Source organism: Microtus oregoni, unplaced genomic scaffold, assembly GCF_018167655.1.
Source record: "Microtus oregoni isolate MIOR12 unplaced genomic scaffold, Mior012 000030F_ref0000283, whole genome shotgun sequence".
Taxonomy (NCBI): Eukaryota; Metazoa; Chordata; class Mammalia; order Rodentia; family Cricetidae; genus Microtus; species Microtus oregoni.
The window spans coordinates 3,021,368-3,036,091 of record NW_024543089.1 but is presented as its reverse complement, the minus strand read 5'-3'; the positions used below and the strand labels follow the sequence as shown (position 1 = coordinate 3,036,091).

Below are 14,724 nucleotides of genomic sequence, written 5' to 3'. Positions count from 1 at the left end.
GACAAGGAGGGGAGAAGACTTGGAAGAAGGAATGAGACTCTTGGTCACATGGAGGAAACAGTAGAGACTAGAAGGAGGGAGGGACAAGGTTTACGCCTGCCCTGGAGCCTTGGAGCACAATCATCCTGACAGCACCCTGATTGCAGATTTCCAGCCTGCCAAACTTGAAGAGAATAAATTCTGACCATCTTAAGACGTCCAGTTAGCAGTAACTCATTAGGGAAGACCTCAGAAACAAATACAGTCTACTGTTTGTTTTTCAGCATCATTGTGTTTGAAAATGACATGCAAGCTTTCAACAGAACACATGTAAACCTACTGAACTACAATATTTCAGGGTGCTGGCCAATCAACAACAAAAAAATGTTCCACAGTCTACACACTGTTCATGAAGGTATTTGGATATCAAATATTTCATTTAAGACATTTTCTACAAAAAAAAAGCTAAAATGAAAGATTACTCAACTAACATTCACCTTTCTAGGGTTGAAAGTGAAGCAATAAGAGTTTCACCTAAATATGGGTGCATGTAATCAGAGTCATTCAAATGTCAGGCACAATCCAGACAACATGACAGCTCAAAAGGAATGCTCATGATTTGCCCATGAGATGAGATATCTGGAAGCTATGTGAACACTGAAAGCCACAGTGGCAGCACAACTGAATGGCATTCATAAAACTGTTGTCTGGATCAGCAGATAATAGCTAAATATTTGGGAACTGAAGGAGGAAAATGTACAAAAGATCACAAGCAGCTAAGTCCTCCCAGGACATGAGGAATGCACACATCATATCACAGGTTTGGGTTCCCCCAAATAATGAGCTATGGAGTCTGTCTCAAATTATTCATCAGCTTCAGAGTCCACAAGCAACCACCGAAGACCAATGGCTCTGCCAACTTGAGCCTCTGTTCTGTGTCTGACATTGTAGGGGCTGTTTTCCCTCTAGGGAAAGAGGAGTTCTATGCAATATAAGACTTAAGTAGATTTGGACCTTGAGATTTTAGTCCTGTGCTCCAATGTGGGTCTCTGTCTCTGTCTCCTTTCATCGCTTGCTGAAGGTTAATATTCAGGAGGATGCCTATATGTTTTTCTTTGGGTTCTCCTTATTTAGCTTCTCTAGGATCACTAATTATAGGCTCAATGTCCTTTATTTATAGCTAGAAACCAAAGGTCCAAATCAGGAGCAGAAGGAGAGAGAGCACGAGCAAGGAACTCAGGACCATGAGGGGTGCACCCACACACTGAGACAATGGGGATGTTCTACTGGGAACTCACCAAGACCAGCTGGCCTGGGTCTGGAATAGCCTGGGATAAAACCGGACTCTCTGAACATAACGGACCATGAGGACTACTGAGAACTCAAGAACAATGGCACTGGGTTTCTGATCCTACTGCACGTACTGGCTTTGTGGGAGCCTAGGCAGTTTGGATGCTCAACTTACTAGACCTGGATGGAGGTGGGGGGTTCCTTGGACTTCCCACAGGACAGGGAACCCTGATTGCTTTTCGGGCTGAGGGGGGGGATTTAATTAGGGGAGGGGGAGGGAAATGGGAGGCGGTGGCTGGGAAGAGACAGAAATCTTTAATAAATAAATAAATTAAAAAAAAAGACTTAAGTAGAAAACGTGGGTTCTGTTATACCCACAAAGTAAGTTCATTATATGTGTTGATAGAACTTAGGGACTTGAGAATTTGCAAATGGATGTCCCTGAAATTCACTCCTGATGGTGGAGCACCTTCATGTGGCCAAGGCTTGGGCTCTCAAAACTTTCACAATAACCACGCCCACATATAATATTGCATGAGCTTTTAAGTTACCTGGGAACATAGGTGAGTACTTAGACAAAGAATGCACAAGGAGGGGAGGGTACTGTCTTGACTGAATTCTTTCTGTATCTTTAATCCACCTTATTCTCAAAGTGTTTTAGACACAATAAGAAAAGGGAACAAGAATTACTCTGATAGTTAAGGCTCTCACTGGTGATTGTGATGTAGCTTGGTGGGTGGGAGCCCACCTAGAATACCAGAGGCTTTAGGCTTGATTTCTATCACTGCCTCTCATCCTAGATACAGCAGAAGGGGAAGCTAGAGGTTCCAGGCTTCAATCTCATCCTCCATCTCAACCAGTTAGAAGCCAACTGGACTACATTAGGCTGTCTCAACATCACAATAGTTAGATTGTTCCAGGTAGTAGTGGTTCTTAGTTTTAAATTCATAGAAGTAAAGTTGCTTTTCCTCCCTCAATAGCTGTTCTGGCTTGTTTCCCAAATGTCCTCTACAATTTCTAGGTTGAAGACACTGTTACAGCTCATGACACATTGAGGGTGGTGAAATGTCAGGACGATCCTAGTGGGAAGAACATGTAATTGGTTTGGAGTGTTTTTATTACTGTAATTTGGTTTTTAATTTGGTTTGGGGTTGGGTTTGAGTGGCTTTGGGTGGTGCTGGGGTTGAATCCAGGACCTTGAAGATATTAGGCAAGTGCCTGGCCACTGTGTTACTTCATATCCCAAAAGTGATGCATGTCCTTTAAGGGTATGCTGGGACCTTGAATGGACTCTGAGTCTGTCTCTCCTTTACTTTTTTCACCCTGTTTCTCAACTCTGATGAGCTCGGCAGCTCTCCCTGCTCATGATGTTCCACAGACCCAGAAGGAACACAGACCAGTAGCCATGGACAGAAATCTCTGAACCTGTACATCAAAATCATCCTTTCCTCCCTCCTAGCTGAGCATCTCGTAAGTCTTGTTACACTGATGGAAATCTAACACAGCCATGGAAGCAGCCAAAGAATCCTCAGAATATGTGAAGAATTTGCCCCCAAAGTCATATAACCAATAAAGAAAGCCTACTTTTGCAAAGCCCGTGTTACTCCCTGGTTAATGGGAAAATGCTACCTAATAAGGACGGCAAATAAGCCTCTCTTTAATGAACTGACGACTAGCCAAGTGCCTCCCTAAGCCCATTCCAACTGTCTTCACTGGATGTTCTTAAATGACTGGAACTTGTCTCTTTATCCTTTCCACCATAACCCTGATAATCCGTAAGAAGACACCCAGTAAGTATTCACTAGATGAGCAGATAGAAAGTATAAGAAAAGGGGACAAATTTGTGAAGGGAAACAAGGAACATTTTAGAGGTGTCTTCCATTGCTAAACATGACTCACTAGGAAGCCTCTCAACCATGTTGATCTATAAAACACTTAAAGGATACCAAGGCTCAGCACACACAAACTATTTATAGTGTGAGCTTCCAATGAGCTATTTATTGGTAACTAGATTCTGATCAAAAAGGAAACCTGATTCAGGGCTTTGTAACATTCAAACATGTGATAAAAATTAATCACACTCAAGTGATATTGAATATTTGGCCTGAGAGTAATGGAAATAACGGAAATGGGAAATGGGAAAAAAGGAGTTTGCTTCAAGGTTTGTAGGTGGTTTGCTCGAATTATGAACACCAATCATGAACGCACTTCAATCTCAGCTTTAGTTCGTGACTGAAGTTTTCTTAGGATGGTAATTTTATTTACTTATGGTTTTTGTCCATCCTGAGTTTTACTGATGGCACCTAATTATTTCTGAGGCCACTGATTGGTCTCTCTAACAACTTCTAGGGCCAAAAATGTCTTTCTCCCAGTAGATATGAAAAGTGGGCAGACTGGCTTTGCAGATGCCGCTGTCCCCTCTCACCGCTTGCTGCAGCCATGGTCAACCCCATCATGTTCTTCGACATGGCGGCCGATGGCGAGCCCTTGGGCCGCGTCTCCTTCGAGCTGTTTGCAGACAAAGTTCCAAAAACAGCAGAAAACTTTCGTGCTCTGAGCACTGGAGAGAAAGGATTTGGATATAAGGGTTCTTCCTTTCACAGGATTATTCCAGGATTCATGTGCCAGGTGGTGACTTCACACGTCATAATGGCACTGGCAGCAGATCCTTCTACAGAGAAAAAATTTGAGGATGAGAGCTTCATCCTGAAGCATACAGGTCCTGGCATCTTGTCCATGGCAAATACTGGACCAAACACAAACGGTTCCTAGTTTTTCATCTGCACCACCAAGACTGAGTGGCTGGATGGCAAACATGTGGTCTTTGGGGAGGTGAAAGAAGGCATGAACATTGTGGGTGCCAAGGAGTGTTTGGGGTCCAAGAATGGCAAGACCAGCAAGAAGATCACCATTTCCGACTGTGGACAACTCTAATTCTTTTGACTTGCGGGCTTCTTACCCACCAGAAGCTCAGGAGAGCACCCCAGCCCCATCTGCTCACAGTACCCTGTAATCTCTGCTCTCACTGAAGTTCTTTGGGTTCCATATTTTCCTCATTCCCCTTCAAGTCTAGCTGGACTGTGGAGTTAAGTTTATGATTATGAATAAAAACTAAGTCAGAACTGTAAAAAAAAAAGTGGGCAGACTACCTTAGATCTTAGATAGTGAGGTGTTCTTTTTTATGCTCCTCTTGCAAAAAATCACACATGGCAATCCAAAGGCACTAGCCCTGTACCCATGGTCATCCTCACTGTTGAGTTCCTTCTGTACCCTTGTTCTGGTCTCACTGGTGAGTGTCCACTGTACCACTATTCTGAACTCACTGTGAGTGTCCACTACCTCTGTTCTGGTCTCACTGTTAAGTGCCCACTTTATCACTGTGTTGACCTCACTGTTAAGTGCCTACTTACTATGTGCCTCACTGTTGAATGTCCACTGTACCCCTGTTCTGAAGAGACAAAGCATGGGCAAGATATGAGCCACGGTGCAGGCCAGGAAGTCAGCAAAGGTTTCAAAATAATTTTATGAAGAAAAAGAAATAAACTTAGAAGCATAAGAATCCACTTGTATGACATTGTGAAGTTTTCAGGAAAATGGATGAAACTAGAAAAAAAATCATTCTGAGTTAGGTAACCCAGACCCAGAGAAACAAACATGGTGTGTGCTCACTCATAAGTGGATATTATAAAAGATCATCATGCTACAATTCACAGACCCAGGGAGGCTAAATAACAAGAATGCTTTAGTGGGGGACAAAAAGATCTCCCTGGAAAAGGGAAACAGATTTCATGAGGAGACTGGAGGCAGGTAAGGTTGGGAACAGGAGGGATCAGGTAAGGTTGGGAACAGGAGGGATCAGGTAAGGGAAAGTAGAGGTAGAAAATATTGGAAAAAACAACTGAAACTGGGGAGGGGGGCATTTCAGGGACGAAATGGAAACCTAGTGCAATGGAAACTCCGTGGGATCTACAAGAGTAACCCTAGCAGACTCCTAGTGATGGAGGACATGGAGCCTGCACCAGCCGTCTTCTGTAGCCAGGCAAGCCCTCAAGTAGAAGGATTGGTACACCAACGCAGCCACAAAATCTTTGACCTGCAGTTTCTCCTGCCTACAGAGGATTCTGGGACCAGATCCTAGCATAATTATCATCAAAGAGAGCAGAGAGACTTCATCCCACAGCTGATGGGAGCAGATAGAGTCCCACAGCCAAAAACATTAGGTGGAGGTCTGGAAATCCTTCTGAGAATGGGAAGGAAGGGTGAGAAGAACCAGAGAAGTCAGGGTCACCATAAGAACACAGCCTGGAACTCAAGGGGACTCACAAAGATCAGAGAGACTGTGGGGCTTTGACCTAGGTCTTCTGCACACATGTGATGACTAAGTCACTTGGTGTTTTTGTGGAATTCTTAACAGTGGAAGCAGAGGTGGTCCCTGACTCTTTTGCCTACTTATGGGACACTTTTCCTCCTACTGGCTGTCTTATCCAGCCTTTATGTGATGGAATGTGCCTGGTCTTATTGTAGTTTTTATGCCTTGTTTGATTGGTGTTGCTGGGAGGCCTCATATTTCTGAGGGGAAGTGAAAGGGGGTGAATCTGGGGGAGAGCGGATACGGAGGGAAAGACTAGGGGAGGGGGAAAGGATACTGCTATCAAGATGTAATATATAAGAGAAGAATTTTTTTTTAAGAATCCCATTGTAAATATTGGAATGTGGGGGAAAATAATAAGCCAAAAGCTTTCAATAGAATAGTGAGGATTAACCTTAACTTCAGAATAAGTGAAGGAAATTGGCCTATAAAATAAGGGAATGGGCATGCAGACAACAAACAGACATCCCCCAGGGGTTAACGAGTGGTTCTGGGATGCATGTGTTCAATGGACCTACTCAAAAGCTTAACAGAGAAGAAGGTAGAACTTAATAAAAATCAATTTAAAGAATAGAAAAAAATGAGAGTCCCTACTTTAGGGACACTTCTACACAGCTTTCTCATATTTAAAAAAAAAAAGCTTAACAGGGTACAATTTTTCCTTTTATGGCAGAGTGAAGATGACTTGCATTTAAGGGACAATATAAATGAAATTTGTTTGATTTTGTTTCCCAGGCTAGCAATGTATAGAATGATCCTCTGTTGATGCTTGGCATGAAGAATAACAACAGATTCTTTGGTATGCCACAGTTATGTTTTCATCTGTCATCCTGTCTATAAAATACCCATCTGGGGTTTCTACTTCTAGCATATTAAACACATTTTCAGCTTCCTATGAATTTGTCAGAAAGCCACTCCATTAGAAACTAAGGGATATCTGTATTTGAAGTCTATACTGGCTGTCAGGAGTTAGCCCATTCTAAGGATACTTCAACAAAGCAAGGGGCCCAGTTTTGTTGGACACTTGGTTTGGGTTCTTTCCTCATGGGAATCATCAACTGCCCACTGCCCAGGCTTCTCTATATAGTAAAGAAGGGGTTTGGAAATGACATTTTAAATCACTGCCCTTTTGCCTCCTGAACTCTTTTGGAATTACTATAAATAAAATAGCAGGAAGGTGCAGAACCTGTTAAAATCTGGGTATGTTTGAGAGTGTCCCCCAGAATCCATGTGTTGGAAGCCTGGCCCCAGGTCGGACTGTCAAGAGATGGCGGGACCTTGAAGGGTGGAGTCTGATAGGAGTTATTTGGTTAGGTCATTAGGCACTGTCCTTGGTGAGATTAAGGTCATTCTCTTATGACATTTAAATATCTTTTGAGATGAAATTATTACAAATGAGTGTGCCTGACCCCAGAGTCCCTCTCCCTCTGGATCACTAACCAGCTTGTCTGGTCATAGGATCTTTCTTTTGCTCCCAAACATCACCATGATGAGATATGCACTGAGGGACATTACCCAAGCAAGCTCCATGTTGCTGATGTTGTCTCCAAAACTGTGAGTGAAATAAACTCTTTTTCTTTGTGTTTTGTATGGGAGTTAGGGGGAAGTGTGTGTGTGTGTGCATGTGTGCGTGTGTGCGTGTGTGCATTCGCGTGCACGCACATGCACATGTGTGGATGCCAGAGGTCAGCTTCATGCAACTTTCTTTGAGAGTTATCCATCATGGTTTATAAGACAAGGTCTCTCCCTGGGACCTGAGGTCACTCTGGCTAGTCTACTTAGCCATCAAGCCTTTATCTCCATCTCCCCAGCACTGATATTATAAGCATGTATCACTTCTCCTGACTTTTTACCTGGGTTCTGAGAGTTGAATTCAGGTCCTCATCCATGTGAAGCAAGCACTTTGCTGACTGAGCTACCCTTCCAGCCCTGTAAGATTTTTTCCTTTATCAATACTTATCCCCCTAGTGTTTTGTTTCAGCAATATGTCTGTGTCTTTCCCAAGGTAGCACTGTGGGTTTGAACAATATTTAACCAACTGTCTCAATATCAATTTCCAGTTCAAAAAAATAGAGATAATAAAATTAGGCACCTATTGAGCCACTGTGAGGATAACATGAGATGTTCTGTGTTCAGCAGCCACAGGATACTACAGAAAAATGGTAATGGATGAATATGTGACTATATTTTGTTATCACCTTTCTATTTATCAACAGTGAAGCATGGAACTCTTCAGTCTGAACAGAAACCAAACTAAGGGGTCTCCAGCCATTTGCTTTTGTCATTGTTGTTATTGGTTGTTTTTCCTTTTTATCTCTGCCCTCTTTGGTAGCCTGATAGGAAAAAATGATAGTAATGAAGATGACAGTCTTTTTTATTTATTTTTTGGTTTTTCAAGACAGGGTTTTTCTGTGTATAACCCTAGCTGGCCCTGAAACTATCTCTTTAGACCAGGCTGGCCTTGAACTAACAGAGATTCACCTGCCTCTGTCTCCCGAGTCCTGGTATTAAAGGTGTGTGCCACCACTGCCTGGCAGGGATGACAGCCTTTAGAGAATAGTTGAACTTGTGATCATGGCTGCATTAGGGACAATCCCACTAGTTTCAGACACAGTAGTAACAGCCATGTGGCTAATTATTTCTGAATGAAAATGGCACATCCAAGAACTTAAATGACAAGACACAGACTCTCTTCAAAAATTACTTTTGTATTCATCTGTCTCTATGATGATCTCCCTCACTGATGTCTCATTCATAAAACTATGTAGACACAGGGCTCATAGTTTCCTAAAAACTATAAAAGCCATAAACTAAATTTAATATCTTTGTTTAAAAAATGAGAAGAACTATAAACCCCTGTTTTGATAACCAAACTAGTGTTTCAGTCATGAAGGTTTGGAAAACAATTTTCAAAATTGCTCTTTGTGTATTCTTTATTTAGTTTCTCATTTCTCTGTCTGAATCTTTACTTATGAAAAACTTCCTTGATCACTTGGTAGTAATTAGATTATATTATGTTGGCAGTAGTTTCTGTTCTGCCCAGTCCCACAGCCATTCAGTCCCAAAGAAATACACAGAGGTCTACATTAATCATAAACTGGTTGGTATATTAGCTCAGGCTTCTTATTAACTCTTATATCCTACATTAATTCTTATCTGTGCCAGCCACATGGCTTGGTACCTTTTATCAGAGAGGCATTCTCATCTTGCTTCCTCTGCATCTGGGTGATGACTGATGACTGAGTCTTTCTTCTTCCCAGATTTCTCCTGTCCTCGTTGCTCTGCCTATACTTCCTGCCTGGCTACTAGCCAATCAGCATTTTATGAAAGCAATACAACTGACAAATCTTTACAGGATACAAGATCACTGTCCCACAGCAATACTACTTTACATGGCCATACTTAGACTATTCTTTCATGATCTTGATTTCCTGGTATTCTGTGTGATTCTGCAATGGAAGGACCAGCTTTGAACAGAGATAGACACATTTTGTTTTCCTAGGTAACAGCAATAGCAGTGGTATTGTTCTCACTCCCCTTATAGCCTTCACCATGCACTCCAGCACTTCACTTTGCTCTGTATGTTTTAAGCACACTGTGTTATGAGATGCACTTTCCAAGGCCAAACAACTCCTACTGGCTGCACCCAACAAACCAGACCTACAGTTGATTGGGAAATTAAACCCACACTGCTAAGGGATTCTCTCGCTTCCAAGACAGTCCCTTTGTTTTGAAGCAGCATTACCTAAAACCTCACCATCTTGATTCATCTCATTCTGACACATGGGTAAGCACAAACTACACAATTCTAGATATCTTAGTGCTGTATCATGAAAAGCAACCCAGTCACTACAAGGTCCAGTAAAAACAAAATCTAATAAAGTATTTCCAATGAAGTGAAGGTAGGGGAAGGACATAAAATCTTGTTCAGTGTTCCCACCTCATGCACTATATATAACTTCATTTTTTTCTGGTCCTGATCTTAATCCTCTATAATAATATTATAATAATTAGTGTATATGCTTATATTCATCTTTGTTTATATGTGTGTATATTATGTATATATCATTCATATATAAACAACTACCTATGCAATCATTCCACATTCCCAGGATCCATAAGGTATACTAAAATCCTTGGATGCTCAAGACCCTTCTCTACAGCATAGTACTTACCTATTTTGCATATGCATTGTACATATCTTAGATTACTTAGAATATAATACACTGTAGATGCTGTCTACATAGCTGTTGAATCTTTAGGGAATAATTACAGTCTGTATAAAACAAATCAAGAGAATAATAATTTTGTCTTCTTTTGTTTTGTTGTGATTTTTATACAGGTCTCATTATGAACTGATAGCTGGCCTGGTACTCATTACACAGACCATGCTGGCCCTGAGCATACAGAGATCTCCCTGTCTCTGATTCCTTAGTACTGAGATTATTTACACCAGCATACTTGGCTAAGAATAATAATTTTAACAGAGAAAATTATATGAAAGTTGAATTTCAATGTTCATGAACAAACTTTACACCTGTTCAAAAACTAAGTCTAAGCCGGGCGGTGGTGGCGCACGCCTTTAATCCCAGCACTCGGGAGGCAGAGGCAGGCGGATCTCTGTAAGTTCGAGGCCAGCCTGGTCTACAAGAGCTAGTTCCAGGACAGGAACCAAAAGCTACGGAGAAACCCTGTCTCGAAAAATCAAAAAAAAAAAAAAAGAATAATGAAAAACTAAGTCTATACATATTCAATCAGATGCAATTTTATGCAAAGAATTTCTATCTGCATTTGGTTTAATCTGCAGATACAGAATATATGGATTCAGTGAATGGACTCTACATATGTATCACAAATCTGTGTGCATACATATTAGAGGTACCTACATACTATACATGTATGATTGTGTCTCCACAGACAATATGTTTTATATATAATGCTTATTTATGTGTAATAATACAATTTATGTTATATGTAAAATATGTTTATATGCAACATGTCTTATATATGTTATATGTAATTTATAGCATTTTTTATTGAAAATAAACTTATTTTCATATAATATCTTCTGATTAGTTTTCTCTCCTAAATCCTCCCCAACTTCCCACTTTTTCAATTCCATGCCTTTTTTCTCTCTGAAGAAAACAGAGGCAAACAAAAAAGATGAATAAAAATTAAACAAAATGAACAAATGCAGCGCACTGCACTCCCATTTGCCCTCTATGCGCTACAATACAGTTCGCGAGCTTTGGGCAGGGGGCTGGAGGTTGAAATACACAAACACAGAGACAGACAGACTCACACAGACATCTTTCACCCTATTCTTCAGCATAGTTTCCTTTCCCTAAGGGGGGGGGAGGGTTAATGAAGACATCTCATTTAGGGCTGAGTTTCTCACTGTATATTGTCTAGTTTTTAGACAGGAGTTTCTGTCCTGCCTGGTCCTGCAGTCATTCAGTCTCAACAAAACACATAGAGGTTTATATTAATTATAAACTGTTTGGTCTATTAGCTCAGACTTATTATTAACTAGCTCTTACAACCTAAATTAACCCATAATTCTTGTCTGTGTTAACCACATGGCTTGGTGCCTTTCGTCAACGAGGCATTCTCATCTTGTTTCCTCTGTATCTGAGTGGTGACTGTAAACTGAGCCTTTCCTCGTCCCAGAATTCTCCTTGTCTGGTGGCTCCACCTATACTTCCTCTTTGACTACTGTCCTATCAGTGTTTTATTAAACCAATACAAGTGGCAAATCTTTACAGGGTACAACTTTGTATTTGTTCCCACCAACTGCATGAGGAAGCTTCTCTGGTGATGGCTGATTAAGACACTGATCTATTGATATAGCAGAATGTCATTAGAAACTGCTTTATTGCTATATTCATTTAATATATCAGTAGTATTTGGTATGCCCTTAGGCCCTTAGACTATCTAGTCTCAAATTCTTGACCACCCAAGCAGTGTCAAGCATAGGTTCCATCTCATGGAGTATCCTTCAATCCAATTGGACAGAGTTAGTTATTCTCACACATTTGTGCCACTACTGTCTCAGTGTATCATACGCAGGTCACCTTTGTAGACTGAAAAGCTTACAACAGCGTTGGTGTTTCACGTTCTCTACTGGAAGTGTCCACAGTACTTCCCAGTACCACGAACACTAGTCAGTAAGGATGAAAGCTCTAGGAAGGCACCAGACAGACTTCTCTGTGTTCAATGAGATATGTCAATGTTGTCTGCAACAATAGGGTCAAAACATCAGTTTGTGGATTGCAATCAATAGTCCCGACAATAGCATGAGTTGTTTTGGGGGTTTCCATGGGGCTCCTTTGGCCAACAATAGAGTATGTTTTCTATATATAATATGCATATATATTTATTATATAAGTTTGAATATGTATATGTATGTACATATATGTCTGCACTTAATATATGTATTTGAATTTTGATCCTCCTGTCTCCACCTCCCAAGTGCAAGATTATAGGCATGGGCCTCCACATTGAGTTTTATGTGGTGCTGGGATTCAAGCCCAAAGCTTTTGTGCATACTAAGGCAGCACTATACTGTTGTAGAAGGCTGCTTGTTCATTTCCTGGCTGCTCAGACTCGCGAAATAATCACACAGAAACTGTAATAACTAAATCACTGTTTAAATCATTAGCTCTAACTTCTTATTGGCTACCTTTTACATCTTAATTTAACCCAATTCCATTATTTTGTGCTTTATCATGAGGTTTGTGGCCTACCGGCAAGGTTCCAAGATCTCTGTCTCTGGGGGCAGCTCCATGGCTTCTCCTGACTCTGCCTCCTTTCTCCCAGAATTCAGTTTAGTTTTCCCCACCTACTCTGCTCTACTCTAGCACGGGTCCAAAAACAGCTTCTTTATTATCCAATGGTATTCACAACCTACAGAGGGGACTCCCACATCACTATACCACCTGGGATACACACCCCCCCCCCAGCTCAATAGTAGAGAATTGTGAGACTTCTAGAAAGTTGAGGGAAAGTACTAAATAATCTCTGACTTCCATAGTCACACTTAGACATGCAAGTTGCCCTCTGACCTCCACAGGCTCACGTGCACATGCACACACAAACATACAACAAGCAAATAAATAAAAATTTAAGTCACCAAATTAAATATGTTTGTTATCATTATTATTTAAACACGAAACGTGACTGCCTGCCTTTGTTGTGGGGTATCCACCAAAAAAAGACCACTTGGACATGGGTTTAAGCCAATAGAAAGTCTTTGTTAGCCAACTGGAGATTATACTGGATGTTCAGAATCCCAGTGTAGTGCTGAGCCACTCTCAGGGTAAGCTTTTCAGCACAAAATCTATGCTCTGGGTTGACATACTTCAGTTAACAAGAACAATTTACCCAGAAGCAGAACTACAGAAGCAAAAAAAGCAGTTAGTACATTTAGTGACTTTCCCAGAACTGTGGTCTTTGATGGATTAGTTCTTTGTTTTAATTTTGGCAGATGGTGCTGTCTACATGCTGAGTTTTATGGCCTGAATGGTGCTTCCATCATGGAGTTAGATGTGCTAATGTCTGGGGACCTGTTAACACCTTGAGCCCATGCTACTCTAGGGAATGTACTTTTACCTTTCCCCTCCTCCCTTCCCTCAGGGCTTAAATCCATATTGAAACCCTTTCATAATTAGTTCCACCTCTGCCCACACTGCCTTGTCCTGAAATTCTTCTCTGCAGGGAAATCAGTTTCGCAGATGAGCCTCCCCACACTGCTACAGAGTTGGGCACCATCTCTGGGCATCACTGACAACAGCATTTAATCTTAGCTAGGGATACACTGTTAACAAAAAGCACAAATGAAGCTTGAACATCTTGTAACTCGAAATAAAGATAAGAACAGCCAGATTTTTTTAATCTGTCAGCAGAGTAATTCCAGTAATATGCCAGCCCAAACATGACATGCCGGGAAATGCTGAGACTGTGTTTAAAGGTAGCATGTGCTCCCTCATGATGATCTATTCTTCTGTGGTAAGAAAATCATGGTGCTTAGTAGGCCAATAGGTCACTGGCAAGTAATGCAATCCAAATATTGTATTACCCACAACATTTGGAAATATGGGAACATGGGAAGAATGACCCTGCTTCCTTGTTCAAGTGTGACACATGGCAGAGGCACATGCCCTCCATCCCTGCACATTTAATAGGAAAAAGATTAGAAGAAAGCCAACACTCACTGAATGCCGAGTACACGAAGACCCGGTCTGGCGCTTGGTTACCATATGTCGCTAGTGTTTCTCAGAGAACCTTGACAGCTTAGATACACAGAGAGCTGGGTTGTTCCACGTACAGAATCCCTGGCCTTGTCTGTGAAACCCCTTACAGAGTTGGGCTAGATTGAGTCTCAGCTATCTGTTTATCGTTCTCATTGCAATACTATAAAATACTTTTGCATTGTCTCTGCCTTACAGAAACTCTAAAATTTAAGCAATTTGTCAGGCACCTTCAAAGATGCAGGACAAAGTTGGATGCTCAATGTCAAGTGTATTGTCGCCAAAGCTAATCTCATCACTGAACCAGGCCACAACTCAGCAAGACACTTCTCACATAGCAATATTTCTCTACCAACAATAACAGCCTTGGCTGGCCATGTTGGCATGTGCTTCTATCACATGCCACACCTGTAATCCCAGGAAGCAGAAGCAAGGAAGATTGTTACAAGTGTGAAGTCACTATGATCTGTATAACCAGTTCTGAGATAAACTGGACTGCACAAAGAGATCATATCTTGAAGGAGGAGGAGGAGGGAGAAGAGGAAGAAGAAGAAGAAGAAGAAGAAGAAGAAGAAGAAGAAGAGGAAGAGGAAGAGGAAGAGGAAGAGGAAGAGGAAGAGGAAGAGGAAGAAGAAGAAGAAGAAGAAGAAGAAGAAGAAGAAAAGGAGGAGAGAAAAAGAAGGAAGAGGGGGTTCAATCCTCTGTTCATAGCATACTAGCTCTCCTGTGTGCTTTTTTTCTTCCGGTATTTTCTTCCCAAAAATCAACACCATATAGCTTCCTCAATTACACTACTGGTTTGCGTCTAGTTCCACTGTTACTGACATGGTAAAGTAC

The 14,724-nt window shown here is 41.3% G+C and overlaps 1 protein-coding gene across 1 annotated transcript; it reads left to right on the top strand.

Moving 5' to 3' along the window:
* Nucleotides 1–3,708: 3,708 nt before the first annotated feature.
* Nucleotides 3,709–4,041, top strand: LOC121465308 (peptidyl-prolyl cis-trans isomerase A-like). The gene has a single exon (XM_041678532.1). The coding sequence runs from the start codon at nt 3,709–3,711 to the stop codon at nt 4,039–4,041; it is 333 nt and encodes a 110-aa protein (XP_041534466.1).
* The last annotated feature ends 10,683 nt before the right edge of the window (nt 4,042–14,724 follow it).